Here is a 17,547-nt window from a genome sequence, read left to right on the forward strand (position 1 = left end):
ACCATGCATGGCATTACATCGCAAGTCATTTCTACGACTTGCCCTAGATGGCTAAATTACTATTCCTACTCCAGTTAGCGCAACAGCAGGGAATGTGTTGGACTTAAAATCCAACACAATCCCTTGTTGAAACGACTTGCGATGTAAAGCCATGCATGGTAACAATGCGGATGATGTAACGTCCGTGTTGTTATTAACCCGTGTGGTACTACCAGCGTTGTAAACGCTCTCTCCCTTTGTATATGCATCAGCCGTTACGATACATAGAGTGGCCATGCGTCATTACGCGATGGCTAACTCTCAACTGGCTGTAACGAACCCTGGCATGTTTGGAATCAAACATGTTGGAATCGTACCCCCAGCACCGTGAAAATGTTGAAATCGGTGTTGGAGGTATGATCCCATGCACTGTGGGGCTCCTCCGGGAAGCTCTCTGTGCTCTCGGTACCAGTCGTCCAGAGTCTGACAGCAAACTATGGATGCTGTCTACCACAGACACGATTTAGCCCTCCTGCTGCTGAGCCAAGCTCAAGTATGGGAAGGTAGGACAATACGTTTCCTGTCACAGGGAGTTGTGACCACCTTTCAGACAGGATATATATAATGTATCGGGTCAGGATGGGGGTGCTTGCTCCACTAGGTTGTTTGAAGGGTACATTTAGTGCCCTCCTTGCATACTCCAGTTGGAACCAGTTCTGGAAACCGTTGGCTCCTGCTCTGGTGCAAAACTGGACAAAGGACATGGGAGTATCCTTCCCACTGTCCAGCCCCACCTCTGGGAGGGACCCCTGAATTGTCCCATCCCCTACGTCACAGTTGCCACACTCTCTGCTCGGTGAATGCTGTGGGACGGAAGGTGCTCGGGCGCCGTTGTATGGCTTCAACTGTCTCTACTTTGACAGACGCATATCTGGGAGTCTGGGGCACAGCAGTGCTTCGGTGCAAGGCGGTTTCCATTTCGCCCGCCCGAACTTCCAAGAGTTTGTGACACCAGCACTAAGATAAGGATCTCGTCCAGAGATATTCTGGGTTTTTGGAGAATACGTTTTCTCAGCAGTGCTGAGCGGCACTCTTGGGTCACTTGGACGCGTATCTCTTCTCTCGGGTCAGTGAAAGTGCACGTGCTCGCTAGTCTGCTCAGCCGTGCATAGAACATGTCCACTGACTCGGTGTCTGTCTGCGTCGCTTGCCGCAACTTGAAGCGCTTCAAGTCAGAGTTGAGCTGGGTGTCAGAATGTCTGTTGAGCGCGGCGACAGCTGCCTCATAGTCATTGCTGTTCCCCGTGCTGGATAGTGTTTCAGAAAGGTCGTTGATCTCAGCACCACCATAGTATATGGCAGTGACATTTTTACTGTTCCATCGGTCTCCCTGGTACCTTAAAAAAAAGGGTTCAATTGTCCTATCCATGCCTTCCATCGTGGGGCCGCCATGGCTGTTTCGCTGAAGGGGGGTAGTGGGGAGACGGCTACATGAGTGTGTCCTGGAGGTGGGGCATTGACTCCTCTTTGTGATCAACCTACATCGGCTTGCGGGCCTGCTAAGCCCACTGGGGGTGACGTGCTCATGGCTCTGGTGTGCTTGTGCGCAGTTGCAGTGTCGCAGTCGCTGTGCTGTAGGGTCCAAAGGGCTGATGTAGGTCCTCGTGGGGGCATGTGCCTGGCAGGTCTGGGGTAAGTGTCGCCCTTTTTTTTTTGTTGGGCTTTCCTTGAGGGGTAGTGCGGCCTTCTCTGCCCCCCAGGTAGCAGGTGCTGCAGGCACTCTTTGCTGCGCATAGCGCCCTGTGCTTCCTCTTTATTTTTCTTTGACTCCCCTCCTGGGGCTCCGAACCGCCGTGAACACTTGGGCCTGGTGCACTGGGACGTACGCTTGCAGCGCTTCCCTGGGGCCCTGATGACTCACCAGCAGTGAGGCAGACAAGCCATCGTTGGCGCCAGTGGCCAACTTGAGCATGCTCCCTCCAGGCCTCCTGGAGCGTGCCGGTGGGCGCAGGACGACTTCAGGCACTAAGGCCAAGCAAGGCGAGGTGCCGCAGCGGTACTTCAGACCGCACAGTCCGCGGCACGCACTCGATGGTGGTGATGGCAGCCACGACTTCAGAGGGGCCTGTGGGGGCACGGTGAAGCGGCCAGAGTCAGGGCTCAAGAGGCATGGCCGGGGCCATCAGCAACAGGCATGCAAGGTGGGTGTGACCTCACCCCTCGGCTGACGTAGCGTCGTGGAATGACACTGCGTACTCTGCAGGTGGGTTACTGAGCACCAGAGTTCGACCGGCCTCGTCGCCAGTGTAGCGCGGCATAGCCTAAGGGCATAAGGCGTTGCACCGCGCTGAAAGAATGACACGCCAAACAGTACTGTGGTGATGGCGGGAAGACCACGAGCGGCATCCCATCGTTTATTTATCTCCTCGGGTCGAGCCTGCCCCGAGGAGTGCATGCAGGAGATACATTGTACGGGAGAGCCCGGATGGCTCTCCACAGTTGCCTTAGTTACAGGACTTGATTGGGCAGCAGTTGTGTTAGTCTTCTTAAAAGTAGTTCCACTTTCTCTGCTGTACCATCAGCTGGTATATACCATGCGCCTCTGACACCAATGAGTGATGACAAAGCCCTTTTGGTGATTGTAGCGATGCTTGCCCTGTAAAGGGACCTGCCCCAAGGAAAACCCGCATTCAACTATGTGTTTCTATGGACTGTTTAAATATTCCCTGCTGTCTGATGTGCTGACGACGCTAATGAGGGCTGTTGTTCTCGTGTCAAAAGAAGCCCCTGGGACTCACTCATATATCAAGTAGTTTCTCTAGGACATCAGGACTCTTGTCCGTCCTCCACTGCCATCTCCCCAAACTCAAGATAAAGAGAGGAGGTGGGCAGTACAGTGCAGGCTAGAGGTTTGTAGAGGCACTTCATGTCATTCCCACTTGTTCATCTCTACCTCTCAGGCATCTGCAGTGTTGCTGTCTCTCATCAGTGAGGCACTGGGAGATGGAACCGAAAATTTGAAACCTACAAATAAGGTTCAAAAGCCACACTAAAGATGGTGTCTACAGGCTTCTGCTGCAGCTCTGTGGCATTATTGACCTGCCCTCCCAACTTCTAATCAAGGGTTGATAACAGTCCATACTGCTCTGCTGTGAGCTGCTATGGTTTAGCACACAGACCTCCAAACATAAGCTGGCGACAAACTCAAATCCACATCTTTGCTCTCAGGCCCACCTACTGGCAAATGGCAGGCCACAGTCTTGTCCCTTCTATCCTGTCATAAACAGATAATGATGTTGCCTTCAGTCAAAACCTCATCCACCCCACCTCTGCCTGCCCCAGCTTTGCGGGTCTGCAGAAGCATCCCTCATAGATCTAATATGAAAGCTTCTGGTACAGTAGGCTACAAAGTGAATGCCCAGATGAGTAGCTTAAACTCTGCTTTAATTGTACTTCCTGCTTCGAGTATGGGCTCCTCTTTTTTGATGTACATCCATGATGCAAAATTATATATATACACTAACAAACAGAGGCGCAACTAGAGCCAGATCTCGAGGGGGGGCGGGGGGGAGACGGGGCGCTAATAAAAATTTGGGGTAGGGTAATTCTTCCAGCATTGGCAGAGTGGAGATGGAGGGGCTCTAAGAAGGGGTGAAAACACAACAAAGCCTTGTTAATAAGTAAATGGTCTTTTAAAGACCTGTGAAGTACTCAGGTGCGGCTGCAATAGGACAGTCGCCCGCCTGGGAAGCTGTCTCAGCACACACGACGGGGGCCGGGGAGGTGGTGCTGAAGCCCTTTGAGCCCAATGGGCGTTGCACGTCTGCTAACAAGCACATATACAACTACACATACGTACACCATGCAATACACAGATACACACATGCAACACCAAGATTCCTGCCTTCCACCTGTTTAATAGGGCAGCTGATACATGACTGCACTGTCCCTTTTCATGTAGTTTGCATCTTTCTTGTTCCTCCTCTCTATCAGAGAAGCCGATCTGTGACTGCATTTCGTCTAACACACACACACATGTAGATCACACAGAATTATTATACACAGACACATACTTCACATTGTCCCACACTTCTCTCTGCCCCCTTTCTCCTTTCTTGTAGGGGGAGTGGGAGTGTGGCTGTACTATTTCTAGCAGAGGCCGCACCCAACGGGGGCATCAAGGGCCGTCGCCATAACCGATGCCGAGCCCCTGAACAAAACCGGTTTGTGGTATCTAGAAGCGCCCCCTGAGCGGAGAACAACACCGCACCCCCCCCCAAGCGGCGGACGCCAGAGAGGAGCCGGCCCAAATGAGGGGATACCATGAGCTAGGCGGGAAAGCGCAAGGGGGGGATATGAGGGCTGCTCTCCCGGGTAAGCTCCTATCTTTTGGAGCGGGGGAGCAGCGTCGGCGAGAAAATTCTGGTACCTGGTGAAGAAGCGAGCCCCAGCAAAAAGGAACATTGCAGGAGGGGCTCCTCCTTCGAACCGACGGCGAAACTGCACCCCGAAACTGACGACGGTCGCCCCATGAGGGGGAGCAAAGTTGTGACCTCCATCAATGAGAGGAAGGGATCCAGAACGAGGGAAGGACGACCGGGTGCTGTCTACCCCGGCCTCCAGCATCACCGGGCCAGCCGGCTTCGAGGGCCGGCGAATCCATAGCGGAAAAGTACGACCGGGCACCTACCCCTGCCTCCAGCGCCACCGGACTAGCCTGCATCGAGGGCCGGCGAGCCCAGAAGGAGGAAGGACGACTGGGTGCCTACCCCGGCCTCTAGCGCCACCGGACCAAGCTGCAGGCGGTTGGAGGTGAGCATTGGAACTAAAGCCTGCCCCGAGCTGCCTGAGAATAACTGCAGGCGAGCCCCAAGACAGCGGAAGGCGGGCATGAGGTGAAAGGACGACCGGGTGCCTACCCCGTCCTCCAGCGCGAAGATAGGAGGAAGGGCGACCGGGTGCCTACCCCAGCCTCCAGTATAGTCCAGGGCAGAGAAAGGACGATGGGTGCCCACCCAGACCTCATGCGTCACCTGACCAGCCTGCAACTAGAGCGCCGGCAAGCCCGGGGTGTCCAGACGGAAAAAGGACGACCGGGTGCCTACCCCCGGCCTCCAGCGCCTCCGGACCAGACTGCTGCAAACATTTTTGGTAGGCAAGACCTGTAGCCGCCCTGCACCGCCTGGGAATCACTGAAGGATATATTACCTATTGTTATATAAGAGTCTAGGAGAAGTTCTTTTTCGTTTTTTGGACGGTAAGTCCGAGCCAGCCAGACAGCGGAGCACGGGAAGAGTGGGCCGGAGACTCAGATAGCAATCGGACTCACTCCCAGTCTTTTTGCCCAGCGCGCACCTCAGTGACGAAGAGCATGCTTAAAGAGACAGGTGCCGGGCAATTGAGAATCACAGGCGCGCTCACGGGCCCAGCTGTCGAGACAGCAATAAGCGCAGGATCAAAGTCACCTCAGGCTTCACGCTTGGCGGAGCGGTTGAGCAGGCACGCGTCCATAGGAGGCCTGAGTGTGGCTTAAAGGCCAGAGCAGCAGATAAGGCAAACGATAAGGGCATTGTTTTTTTGGGTGCATAAAAATGGTGGCAGCACCCCACCCCACCCCAGCTTTTCAAGGCAACAGGGCCTTTTTATGGATAAGATAAAGTGCTTTGGTGCAGAAAAGACGGTGGCAGCACCCCACCCCACCCCAGCTTTTCAAGGCAACAGGGCCTTTTTAGGGATAAGATAAAGTGCTTTGGTGCAGAAAAGACGGTGGCAGCACCCCACCCCACCCCAGCTTTTCAAGGCAACAGGGCCTTTTTAGGGATAAGATAAAGTGCTTTGGTGCAGAAAAGACGGTGGCAGCACCCCACCCCGAGCTTGCAGAACGTGGGGGACATTAGCTCCACTTGGTGCACTTATCGGGCGGCACCACCCGGCCTTGGGCATTTCAGCAGCAACGCAAAGAATGGCGAAAAGGGGGAATACACAGCAGCAGGAGGATCTCGGTGACCTGCTGGGAAGGATCCAGGCGGCATCGGAGGTCCGCGGCAGCGACTGGCTGCAGCCCCACTTGTTGGACGATGCCGGAGAGGGGACAAGCAACCACCAGCGGAACCACACCAACGCCCCGGCTGCCAAGAGAAAAAGGCGGGCCCCAGCAAAACTGGCAGAAGCAGCAGCTTCCAAGAAGGCTCCCCAGAAGAGGACCCAGCCACCTGTAGCCAACACGGCTGTGGTGGGACCGGGCAGGGGGAAGATAGACTCAGCAGCAAGTGGTGAGCATATCAGTGCGATAGTGCAAGAATGTTTTAAAACCATGGCGCCGCTGTTGCTGAGAGGTTTAGACAGGCAGGGCACGGGAGCGGTGGGGGCCCAAGTAGAAGGGAGACAGGGGGCACGCAGAGAGAGGTAGCGACAGGGGCAGAGGAAGAGTTTTCTGGACTGCCCTGGCACCTATTAGATCCGGGCCAGGCACGTCAGAACACAGTATGGGGCCAGGGTGCGCAAGAGGCCAGTGGAGAAACAGGGTCACCATTAGCGGCCTGGGGGGGCGCAGCCACACCAGGCAACACGCCCGCTTTACCACAGACAGCGGAACCCTATGGGCGGCCATCACCCGGTCCAGCATCACTGTCCACCAGGGCCACAGGTCTGGCGAGCCTCATACCAATAGCGGTCAAGGAGAGAATTTGGAGAAAAGAGTTTGTTTACATTTTCTCCCTGCTAGAAATACAATAAGAAGGGCTGGACCTTACAACATGCAATAAGAAGGATGAGGATAGGAGGGAAAGGCGAAGGGAGCGCAAGGAAAGGAACTTAGACAACTGGCTGGATGCATTCAGAATCAGGGCATGCATCATAGTGGAGGAATTCCTGCGCAGCGCAGCCGACCTATGGCTGTACGAAGCCAACATTCATAATGCACAGATGCAATTCCCAGGCAATGCCTGGCTAGAATACGATAAGGGTTTCAGGCTAAAAATGAAGACACACCCAGAGATGGAGGAGGACGTCTCTGGTTTTATTCATAAAATGATGGGAGCTAAGGAGGCCAGGTCTAGGGCAGGGAGGAGCGAGCAGTCCTTTCGAGGGTCCTTCTACAAGGGAAAAGGGGGGCCTCCACAAAAGCCCAGACAGTCCGGCGCGTGGGAAGCACTGCATACTAATGGGGCACCAGCAATCTGCTGGAAATTTGAGGCAGATGGATGCACCTACCGGGCTTCATGCAAGTTCCAACACATCTGCTCCTCCTGTTGGGGGGGACCCCCGGCAGCAGGGTGTAAGCGCAGGGGGAGCACAAGGGAGACAAAAAAGAGAAAAAGAAGCAACGAGGGGCACGCAGATGCCACGAGGGGGCCAACAGGGGGTTGGAAATATAGGCTAGCATGACCCCCTATCAACACTCACCAGTTGCACAAGTTAGTAAACAGATATCTTAATAAGACGGACGCTGCAATTCTAGTTTGTGGCTTCAGGGAAGGTTTCCCCAACCCATTTTCAGGCCCTCTGCCCCCGACCTGTACCAGTAACCTAAAATCAGCATTGCAGCACCCAGTGGTGGTGGCAAAGAAAATTGAGATGGAGAGGGCTGTGGGTAGAGTGGAGGGATCCCTCCTCTCCCACATGAGCACGGAATTGGTGATCTCCGCACTAGGGGTGGGTCCTACGAAAGAGCTTTGCAGCCAGGGTAAGTCCAGCAGGCAGGGCATTCGCCAGGCGCCTGACGTAGTTAAAGTGTGGGCTCACTCATAAACATCATCACGTAAGACTGTCAGAGCTGGCCGGCAGGCACTCGCCCCAGAAACGGCTAGAAGATAGAGACATATGTGGACACTGTAATGCGGGTAGGAGGCATCCAGTCCCTGGGGAATGTAGGAGCCACGCGCAGGGCAACCAAGCAATTCATACAGTGGGCTACTAACTCCAAGAAATCCAGGTCAGGGGTGCAGGCCCACCTGTCCCGTGGCCTTGATTTGGCCAGGCAGGGGAGTAAAGCACTCCTCAACGACATGTCGAGGGATCTCACAGAGGCAGCCAGGGCCTTTGAGAGCACCACCAGGATTTCGTTGGAGCTGATCATCAGAAATTAATGGCGCAGGGCCAATTTGCAGAAAGCGGTAGAGACCTCCCGGAACAAACTGAACCTCACCACAAGCAAATTCGGTAGAACCAATGGCTGTGAAACGGGGAGGCAGGGGCTCATACACACTGGCCGCCCCGAATTCTACGCGAAAGATGGGGAACATCTAGCTGAGGAAGGTATGAGAATTTTCTGGAACAACCGGTGGGGCGCCATGGCTTTAGCAGGTTGCAGATGAAAGGTTTGAGGAGAAGGGGGGAGCCGCAGGAAGACGAAAGCCTCCCTGACGGCATGGCGAAGTACGATGGGGATATTGGTTGGTAGGGAGGCACACTAGAGGGAGGTGTGCCGAAATGGGACCACTCACCTTGGGATGCCTCACGGCTGGGTGACTGGGCCTAAGGGCGGTGGGAAGGACCACTCACTTTGGGATGTCTCACAGCTGGGTGAGTTGGCCTACTGAGGGAGGGTAGCAAACAGAGACCGTGCTCCCAGCCCAGCCCCCGGCGATTGGCAGGGCACAACAAGAGTTGGACAAGGTAGCGAGTGTGGCCTAACTCCGGGACAGAAGCAAAGAGCTGGCAAACCCAACCGAACAAAGGAACGTCCCGAAGGGCCAAGAGACCATACAAGCCTACAAATATGCTATACAAGGAATTGTCAGTACAATTTACAGAGACAAATGATTTATGGCAAATGTAATGTATAATGATATGCTTAAGAGGGTGGCGCATATATGACCGTTCACCAATGATGACTGATGGTATGTGATACCAAGTACGCAAATATATGAATGTATTCCTAATAAAACTGCGGTCAACAAACGACCACCAAAAGATAAGTGTGCACGTTGGCTTATTTATAATAAGGAATACAATGTGGGGGGATTGCATGTATGTGGGAGTGGGCAGAGTTTGGGGGTTATATTCATCACCGCCTCACCCCCCTCTCCTGTTTATTCTCCCTCGAATCCACGTGTGACTGGCTCCTTCGTTTGAGTTTTTTATTTTAAGCCTGTCGTCTGTAGTTTTGTGCTGGGATTTATTGGACCAAGTACCAGTGTGCGATGTGGGAAGCCATGACTTGAGCGGCTGCGGAACAGGGAAATGTGACAGGACTCGTTTTTGCACAGTAGCAGTGGATTAACAGCACTTCATATACCCTTACCATTACCACCTCTCCACCCACAACTTCTTTTATGCAGGGCAGCTGAACCATCACCAGAAAGAGCCTGTGAGATACACCTCAAAATACCTCTATGTATTCTTTATAATCAGTGATTTCTTTTTATGTGATAATCTCCAAGTAGGTCTTTCTCTTCCTATTGAACTGGCTAGCGAGAGCTCTGTGACACTCATCTCCAGACACCAGCCTTACACTGGATCTAACCCTACAATTATTTTCGCCCTATGATTGCATAGGGAATAAGGAGACGAGGGGTGGGTATAAGGAGAGTGTGGCTTTTTACTCTACACTGCCTAAACAGCCACACTAACTCTGTCCCACCCAAGAAAGAAGCTCCCATGGAGCCACCTTCCCTGTTATGGACAGGTTTTAAATAAAGCTGAGCTGTGCATCATTCATCACTCAGCTTGAAACCTAGTCTGTGCAAGGCTTTCCAACTCATGCTGGTCACTCTGTGAATGTGATTCTTCACCAGGTGGCCTTCTGATGAGTGATTTAACCGTTTGTGAAATCGTGGCACAGTGTGAATGGCAGGCCAGACACACACAAATGCAGATGCACATCAAAATATTACATACGCCAAAATCAACACAAATACATGCGCACACACGCAAAACAATGCACATAAAAATGCACACTATGATATACTTATTCACAGTCATACAAACCACACATATACATATACACCTGATATCTATATACCATTTACCCCTCCTTTCTCGTGCCCACCCCCTCCGGTCTTCCAGCCCCTCTGAAGTGGGCCCTCCTCTCATAGAGAATAATCTAAGGTCTGCAAACAGTCGCCTTTTCTTTAAAAACTGGCCTTACTTCTTGGTTTGTCAATGGCTCTGGCATAGTTTTCAAGAAAAACATTTTTACCCTTGTGGAGAGGTATGCATAAGCCTGTGGTGTGATGAGAATAACCCCCTGCGCCCCTTTCTTCAGTGGGACATGTTCTACATTTCATGGGTCTATACAACTGCATAGGACACTGCTGTTACATGCTGCTCTGGCCGCGGCTCTTAAAAGTGGGTTACCATTACCATATATAAACCTTTCATGCTTTTTATTTTTCAAAGACAGAATCCGTATCTATGCGTGGAGATATCCTATCATTTCTGAAGTCAGAGAAAATGCCCATGATGTAGGTCTAGAATTGCATATGAGTAACTTTTCCTCATGCATGTTCAAAATATCCTTACTTTTTACATGGAGATCAGATTACATTAAAGATCTGTTAAATTAAATTAGCATCACCATTAAATTGTTTTCGAAGGATGCATAAAACCCACTAAGATTTGGTTTCATCGTTTACCCATGCTATAATAATTTGATGGAAATGCGATTTGGCTAGATTGTACATTTTAGGTGAACAAATCACTTATTACAAACACTATTTTAGACACATTTGTTATTTTAGTTCATAGCACTCAAGAATGTATTGCGTTACACTGCCAACATAAATCTAAATAACTTCCAAATTGAGTGCCTGGTGAGCTTAATATTTCTCTTGTGCCATAATTCACGGCTTGGCATGTTTTGTGTTACAGCTCTCATTCTTAAAATACTATCCATGATTTACAAGATGGTGCAGAAAAATACCTACGCAACTAAGAGGTAATTGTTTTCTAATCATTACTTTTTCGGAATGTTAATGAATGTATTTACGTTACTAGATGCTGAATGGGTTAACGCTTTTTATATCTCTGCCGTTTTATCGCACATCACGACTCGCACGCAACTCGTCAGCAACGTTTTTAAATTTTTTTTTGATTTGGTTTGCTGAAGAGGGCCTCAACGTTTTTTCAATCGTATTGAAACTCGTGAGTCACAGCACTGACTCAAAATTTTCTTGGCAAGGGAAATAAAAATCCCAGCCATGGTTTGGGTGGTGTACAATCAGTGGTGCCTGACCAAGTAGCGTTCTGAGAAGCACCCAGAGGCATGTAATACATACCTAGAAGCCCAAAAAAGGTTCTAAGCACGTAAATCACAATTTTCACGAAAACTGGTGGATCTCACCAGCTGTTATTTTAGGTGGACAAATTTACCAGCAGTCATTTTAGGTGAAGGAGAAAGCCACAATTTTGTGCTGAAAGCCCATTAATTTGCAGCCACATTTCAAAGAAAATATATGAAAAATTAAGGAAAAATATGGGAAAATGATTTTTCACTAAAAACACAAAAGTATAACACATTCTGCATTTAGCCGAAGGACTCGTGCAGTAGGAGTTGGCCACCAGTGATACTTTAGTTGGAGGACCTTGCTGCAGGCCAGGGCCTGCGTCCAAACCAGATACACAGGGCTGAAGAGTGTTCACAGTGGAGATGAGCTGTCTGCAGTAGGGCTGATGTAGAGTTTGGAGCAGGGCCTGGCCGCAGGTCAACCTACACTGCACACAATGTATATATGTGCTGCAAATCCTTTTGTTCACAAACAACTTAATGCATTCTGGTTACACAGAGCCCTACTTCAGGGTGAGCAGCCATGTTTATATTTGCATTATTTATACCACCCAACCAGTGACATAATCCTATAGACATAGAAAGTATTGTTAGTGTTATTGCACACAATATTCTTTTCTTATGGTACACCTACATAATTCATTTCTTATCATTAAACTACATCTAAAAATATTTCTTTATAAATAATATGTATCTTATATTGAAGCAGTAACATCCTTGGATGAATCTCAACAATACACGCATACACAATTATTATTAGGCTAAAAAAAGTGTTACCAACAGTCTATTACAAACACAATTTGAAGCTGTTGCGATTAGGTACCTCATGCCCATTCATCAATTGATCACATGTACATTGTTCCCAGGCGGGGCACTTTTACAAGAAATCAATATTTGTAATGAATTGATTTATTTCTCACAACAATAATTGCAACGACTTCATATTGAATCCATCATGAGTAACAGGCAACTATCAATACAATGGTGAATAATGATACATTCCGCTCCAGTGGGCACGCTGAATATATTACCATCAATTGTGCTTATCAGTAGTTTATTTTACATTGATTTTTATTCAGCTGTCCCCTAGGTCAGTTTGATATTTTTTCAGGTAAAAGAAAAGATTTTATTTTAAAAAGCTAGAAATCAAAGAATTCCCAAACATTTGCAAGCTGCTCTTAACAGAAAAAGACAGTTACCATATTTTGTGAGTGCACAAATCTTCTATTTTCAACTCTCTGAGTTCCTTTGTGTCTAGTTCCATTTAGACTCTAGCCTTCTGAATGCTAATTATCTAGTTTCCCTCTTCCTAGGTTTATATACACTGTCAATAATAGACTATTGAGGAGGTCTTCCTTCCCTTCATGTCATTTCTCAAAGCTGCATGATTTCTTATTGCCCTTATATTTTGTAAAATTCTTTTGTGAGCCTGCAAAATAGTTCTCTATAGATAGCTCTTTCAGCATGATCACATCAGCATATATACAACATGATCTGTTTCACATGTTGGAATTTTATTTTTGTTCTTTAGGAATGTTGGAGAAAAGTGTAAAATATTCTTTGCAGTCTACACTATGTTTACAAGCTTTACAGCTTTTGCAACACTTGAAACCATACATTTCCTTTGGCCATTTACGCCTCTTTGTTGCAAGATCACTATATACCTCTGTCTTTTATCGATAGTACTTTACAATTTTTATGGCTGGTCTTCTAGATATCAATTGTCCTATCACTGGCTGTAATATTATCACCTTCCTGTGCCTATCCATGATTATTCTTACTTTATGATGTTGAATACTACAGGTTGTAATTAGACTGACACCTATTTCTAAGTGTCTTTCCTCCCTCATTATAACTCCTCCCTGTTCTCTCATTTAGCCTTTTCTACAGCAGTCTTTAAAATACATTGTCTTTAGCCTCTAGCCTGCAATCTTTCAATCTTTTTACCAATGTTCTTTATAAAAACAAGTCCTCATGACTGCATATTCTGTGAGCTCTTAGGATCCCATTGTTTGTTTTCTTTACAAAAAAATGGAGTGAAAGCTATTAGCTTGCAAGATGCTGTTTGCTGATCTATCTTCACTGATAAAAACAAAGGTTAAAGTGATGTTATAGTTAGGTGAAAATGTCATTACTAAGCTAACTAGAACTCGTGCCCCCCACCATGCCCCACCATGCCTAGTGTTGTCATCAGTTATGTCATTTAAAATGTTACCATCATGTCATCTATGATTTAATTGAGCATGTAATGAGTGATGCTGTCAGTGAGGTCATAAGCAGAGGATGGTGGGGCACAAGTTTCAGTTATATCAGGGTTTTTCTGGTGTTTGGTAATGTAAAATAAGATCTAATTACTATACCCAAACCCCGGTAGGTGGCAAACCCACCGACCTGCATGTGGTGTTGGGTGCAGAGCCTGGCCTGTGCCTAAGCCCTGCACACACCCATTCACGGGCGCCCAATTCACTGCTGCACAAGGCTAATGCTGTGCATGGTATTGGGCTGGGTGCAGGGCTCTGCTGTGGCCAAGCCCTGTGACCAAACCCTCGCAGGCAGCCAACTCCCATGAACTCCCACTCCACATTTTAAGTACATTTTCCCAGTGCTTCTGTACTCCTGCAAGATTTCTGCGACCCGCATAAAAAAAGAAAGTCACCCCCACCCCGACAAAGGCCAGGGTACCCTGCCCCGTATATGCTATTTCATAAACATTTTCAGGACACGATGGCTGAGCCCCCATGTTCAGTAATGTCAGGTGCAACATTTCTTCTGATGTTGTGGGCCACCAATCAGAGAGCTCACTCCCGCAGGACAATCTTGATCCAAAGAAAACAAAATGAACGACGAGAGAAAGAGTTTGCTCAGCCAGTCACACTGTATTTATTTCTTAAACTGGTCCGGTAGGACGCCGAGGAATTAACCATTCAGATATCTCTATTTTTAACCTTCATTTTTCAAAAACAAGAGAACGGATTAACACCAAAGCTCGCTTTCTGGATGAAGATTTAGCTTTCAGCCAAACTTGGCACAATTCTGTTAAACCGTTTTGGATGTAGCACTAGCTAAACTTTCCTATGGAAACTGCACGGGGAAAAGGGGCTTTCGGACCCTCCACTATCTCCCCTTTATCTAGGCCCTTGCTTCACAGATCATCCCGACACTTTCAAGGAAGGAGCTGAGGTGGGAGAACTTTTTTAATGAAAGTTTCTTGAAGGCTAAAGTTATTAGCTAAACAAAAAATGCTGTTTCAGTGGAAACTCTGGTTGAATATGATCTCACATATTACATTACTCATGAAGCTCAATGACATTATTGATGACATATCAAATCTTTTTCAGTGAATTTCTAAGTTTTAATTTAACGTAAAGTAAAATATTATTATCAAAGCAAACTCTAAACCCACTTTAACCTTTGTTTTTTCAGTGAATTTCAGAGGTCTTTTTTTAACGTATAATAAGATCTTCTGACCATGACGTGCAATTAATCTTTAGTTTTTTTAATCAATTTGTAGGGTTTTTAAACATAAAGTAGGATCTTATTACCATACCTAATCATAACGTCACTGGCCTGTGGTGGACAATTCCGGCACCCAATTTCAGGGGGTGCATACAGAAACCCCCCTTATTCCCAACACACACACACCCTCCTCCACAGCCAGCCAATGAGAAGGCTCATCACAATACAAAGGGGTATTTTAAATAATGCAAGGCTTTTTCTAGGGGCCACCACATCAATTTATAAAAGGGAGACCTACTGGCTTTTTCGAAAGGTGGCCACATAAATATACAAGACAAGCCTATTGACTTGTAAAAGGGACACCACGTCATTATATAAAGGTAAACCTATTGGCTTTGTCAAAGGGTGACCACATCAATAAACATGGCAAGCCTATAGCCTTTGTAAAAGGGTGACCACATTAATATACATAGCAAGCCTATTGGCTTTTTCAAAGGGTCACCACATCAATATATGAAGTCTAACCTGTTGGCTTTGTCAAGGGATGACCACATCAATGTACAAGGCAAGCCTAATGGCTTTGCTACATGGGGTCACCATATCATTATATGAAAACAAGCCAATTGGCTTTTTGAATGGTTACCACATGAATATACAGGACAACTCTATTAGCTTTGTCAATGGATTCCCACTTTATTGTATAGTTAGAGACCAATTGGGTTTCTCAACGGGTGACCAAATCATTATGCAAGACAAACCTAATGGCTTTATCTAAGAATGACCACATCAATGTACAAGTCAAGCCTATTGGCTTTGTCAACAATAGTAAATACTGTTTGGAGTATTTTATTTATGCTCCTCAGGACACATAATGCAGCCATTAAGACCACCCGCATGGTACCCCTTCAACTGTTAGCTAAACAGCAAACGCTCTAGCTCAGAGAATGCTTAGAAACACCATAAACTTTTCCTGGGGGAACATTGAATACACAGCAGGAAACATGGTTACTTTTAATTAATGATTTCCGGGGAGCTGCTTTACTCCCTGTAGCCACCCAAAACACTTTTGTAACATGTTGGTGTTTCCACTGCCCAGATAGGGGTACCACAAAGAAAGGAAAAATAAGCAAATAACCCCATGGAAGGGCATTAGGAGGTGCTCCTGGCTGGCAGCAGTGACTTATAAATGAACTTCTCTGGGCTCTTATTTATTATGGCCGTATAACCCACCATAGCGGCTATACCGGCCATTAAAGTCCTGCTCCAGTGTTCAGCTCAGGCCTTTAACAAAGGAGTGGGACTTTAATGCCTGTATAGCCCAGCTACGGAGTGCTATAAAGCTATTAGAACATTCTGCCACTAGAGGGCAGAATGTTCTAACAGATGAAACAAAAGAATCCTTTTGGGCTCTGTAATGCCTTTGTTCACAGCAAAAGCTGAGAAGGACGACATTGGAATGTTGAAGCTCCAGGCTTCTACCGGCCATTAGAAACCCAGAGCACTACATTGCTTTCAATGGAGCACCCAACATTCCAGTGACCTAATATTCTTTTTTTTTCATTCTTTAATTGTTGATTTGTGGGTGGCCAGTCCCACCCAGGATACCCACTATTTATTTAATTGTCAGAGAGTGCGGGGGGAACCTTGTGGCCCCTATGAGTCAGCGGAACTCCAGATGCAGCCCCTGTCCTATGGGGCTGCACAAGTGCATCTTTTTCTTCAGTTCTACATTGAAAGTAAATAAATAAAATACATTTATAATTATATTTAACAAAAACATATTTTGACAGTTTTTTGTGTGCCTCAAATAAACTTTTTACATTTTCATTATACTTTAGTATATGGAGACTCCATAGTCAGGGCAGAGATCTCTGCATGGTAAAGTACAGGGAAGATTAAAAAATGTTTTGAACTTGAAAACCTAAAAAAATAAATGTTATGTCAAATATTATTGTAAATAAATAAAAATATTTATTTTAAGTGCAGAACTAAAGAAAACATGCTACAGCCCTGTTTTCATAATTCTGAATTAACTCCTTCAATTACTATAAATATATAAAATAAAGTTAAAATAATTCTTCTGAAGTTTAAATTAAAAAATACATTCTCACCTAGTAAAACAATGAATTTTGTTATTTTGTATTAATAATTATTAAGAGTGATGTTTGGAATTAATTAAAAGTAAATTAATTAAATTTAAATAAAAATATTGTTACATTGTTTTTTAATTCAAAAGTAATTAAAATATGTTAACATAATTATATACTATTTTTATAGTTGTAATTTAACATTAAATTACATTTGTTTATATTTTTAATAATTTCAAATAATTTAATTTAGTATTATTTCCTATGGGGTTTGTGGAATTTGACTAAAAAGCTCCCTTTTCCGCCTGGTGTCCCATCATGCACCCTAACCACCCTAACATCGACCAGGCAAGCCGATTCTCCTACTTCAAGCACAAATCCCGTTATACCCCCTCTTGCCTGCTCTTTTCCTCATAGTACTGACACATGCAAAGAATAATGACCAGCCATCATGTATCCTACGGGTTTCCGTCCCGTTCAATATTTTCCTTTAGACCCGAACGGAGTCAGTCACATGGTTGACTCGAAACCCCCCCTCCCTAACTCTGTCACCGAACGAGCAGCTCTCGCTCGTCAATGATCTCCTAGTTTGCAAGGACAGCCATGGGTTGGGTTAACAACCAAGGGGAAACCTAATCAAGCACACGAGACAGCCACGAAGAAGAATAGTTTACTACAGCCCATTCTCCTTCTTCCCCGCTGCACACACATACCATTGTGAGACACCACCGCCCTTGTGTAAGAAGTAAAGAACGCACAATGCCTCGTCCTCTTTACCTTTCCAACAGAAACAACCCT

General features: G+C 46.9%; 1 protein-coding gene across 1 annotated transcript in view; it reads left to right on the top strand.

Annotated features, from left to right (window-relative positions):
* The window catches only part of SPO11 (SPO11 initiator of meiotic double strand breaks), a 367,632-nt gene that overhangs the window by 170,708 nt on the left and 179,377 nt on the right, over positions 1-17,547 (top strand). Inside the window, exon 5 of the mRNA XM_086951746.1 lies at positions 10,792-10,858. Coding sequence (XP_086807872.1) covers positions 10,792-10,858 — 67 coding nt within the window. The remainder of the gene's footprint in view (positions 1-10,791; positions 10,859-17,547) is intronic.

This window comes from Lissotriton vulgaris, unplaced genomic scaffold, assembly GCF_964263255.1.
Source record: "Lissotriton vulgaris unplaced genomic scaffold, aLisVul1.2 SCAFFOLD_2063, whole genome shotgun sequence".
Lineage (NCBI taxonomy): Eukaryota > Metazoa > Chordata > Amphibia > Caudata > Salamandridae > Lissotriton > Lissotriton vulgaris.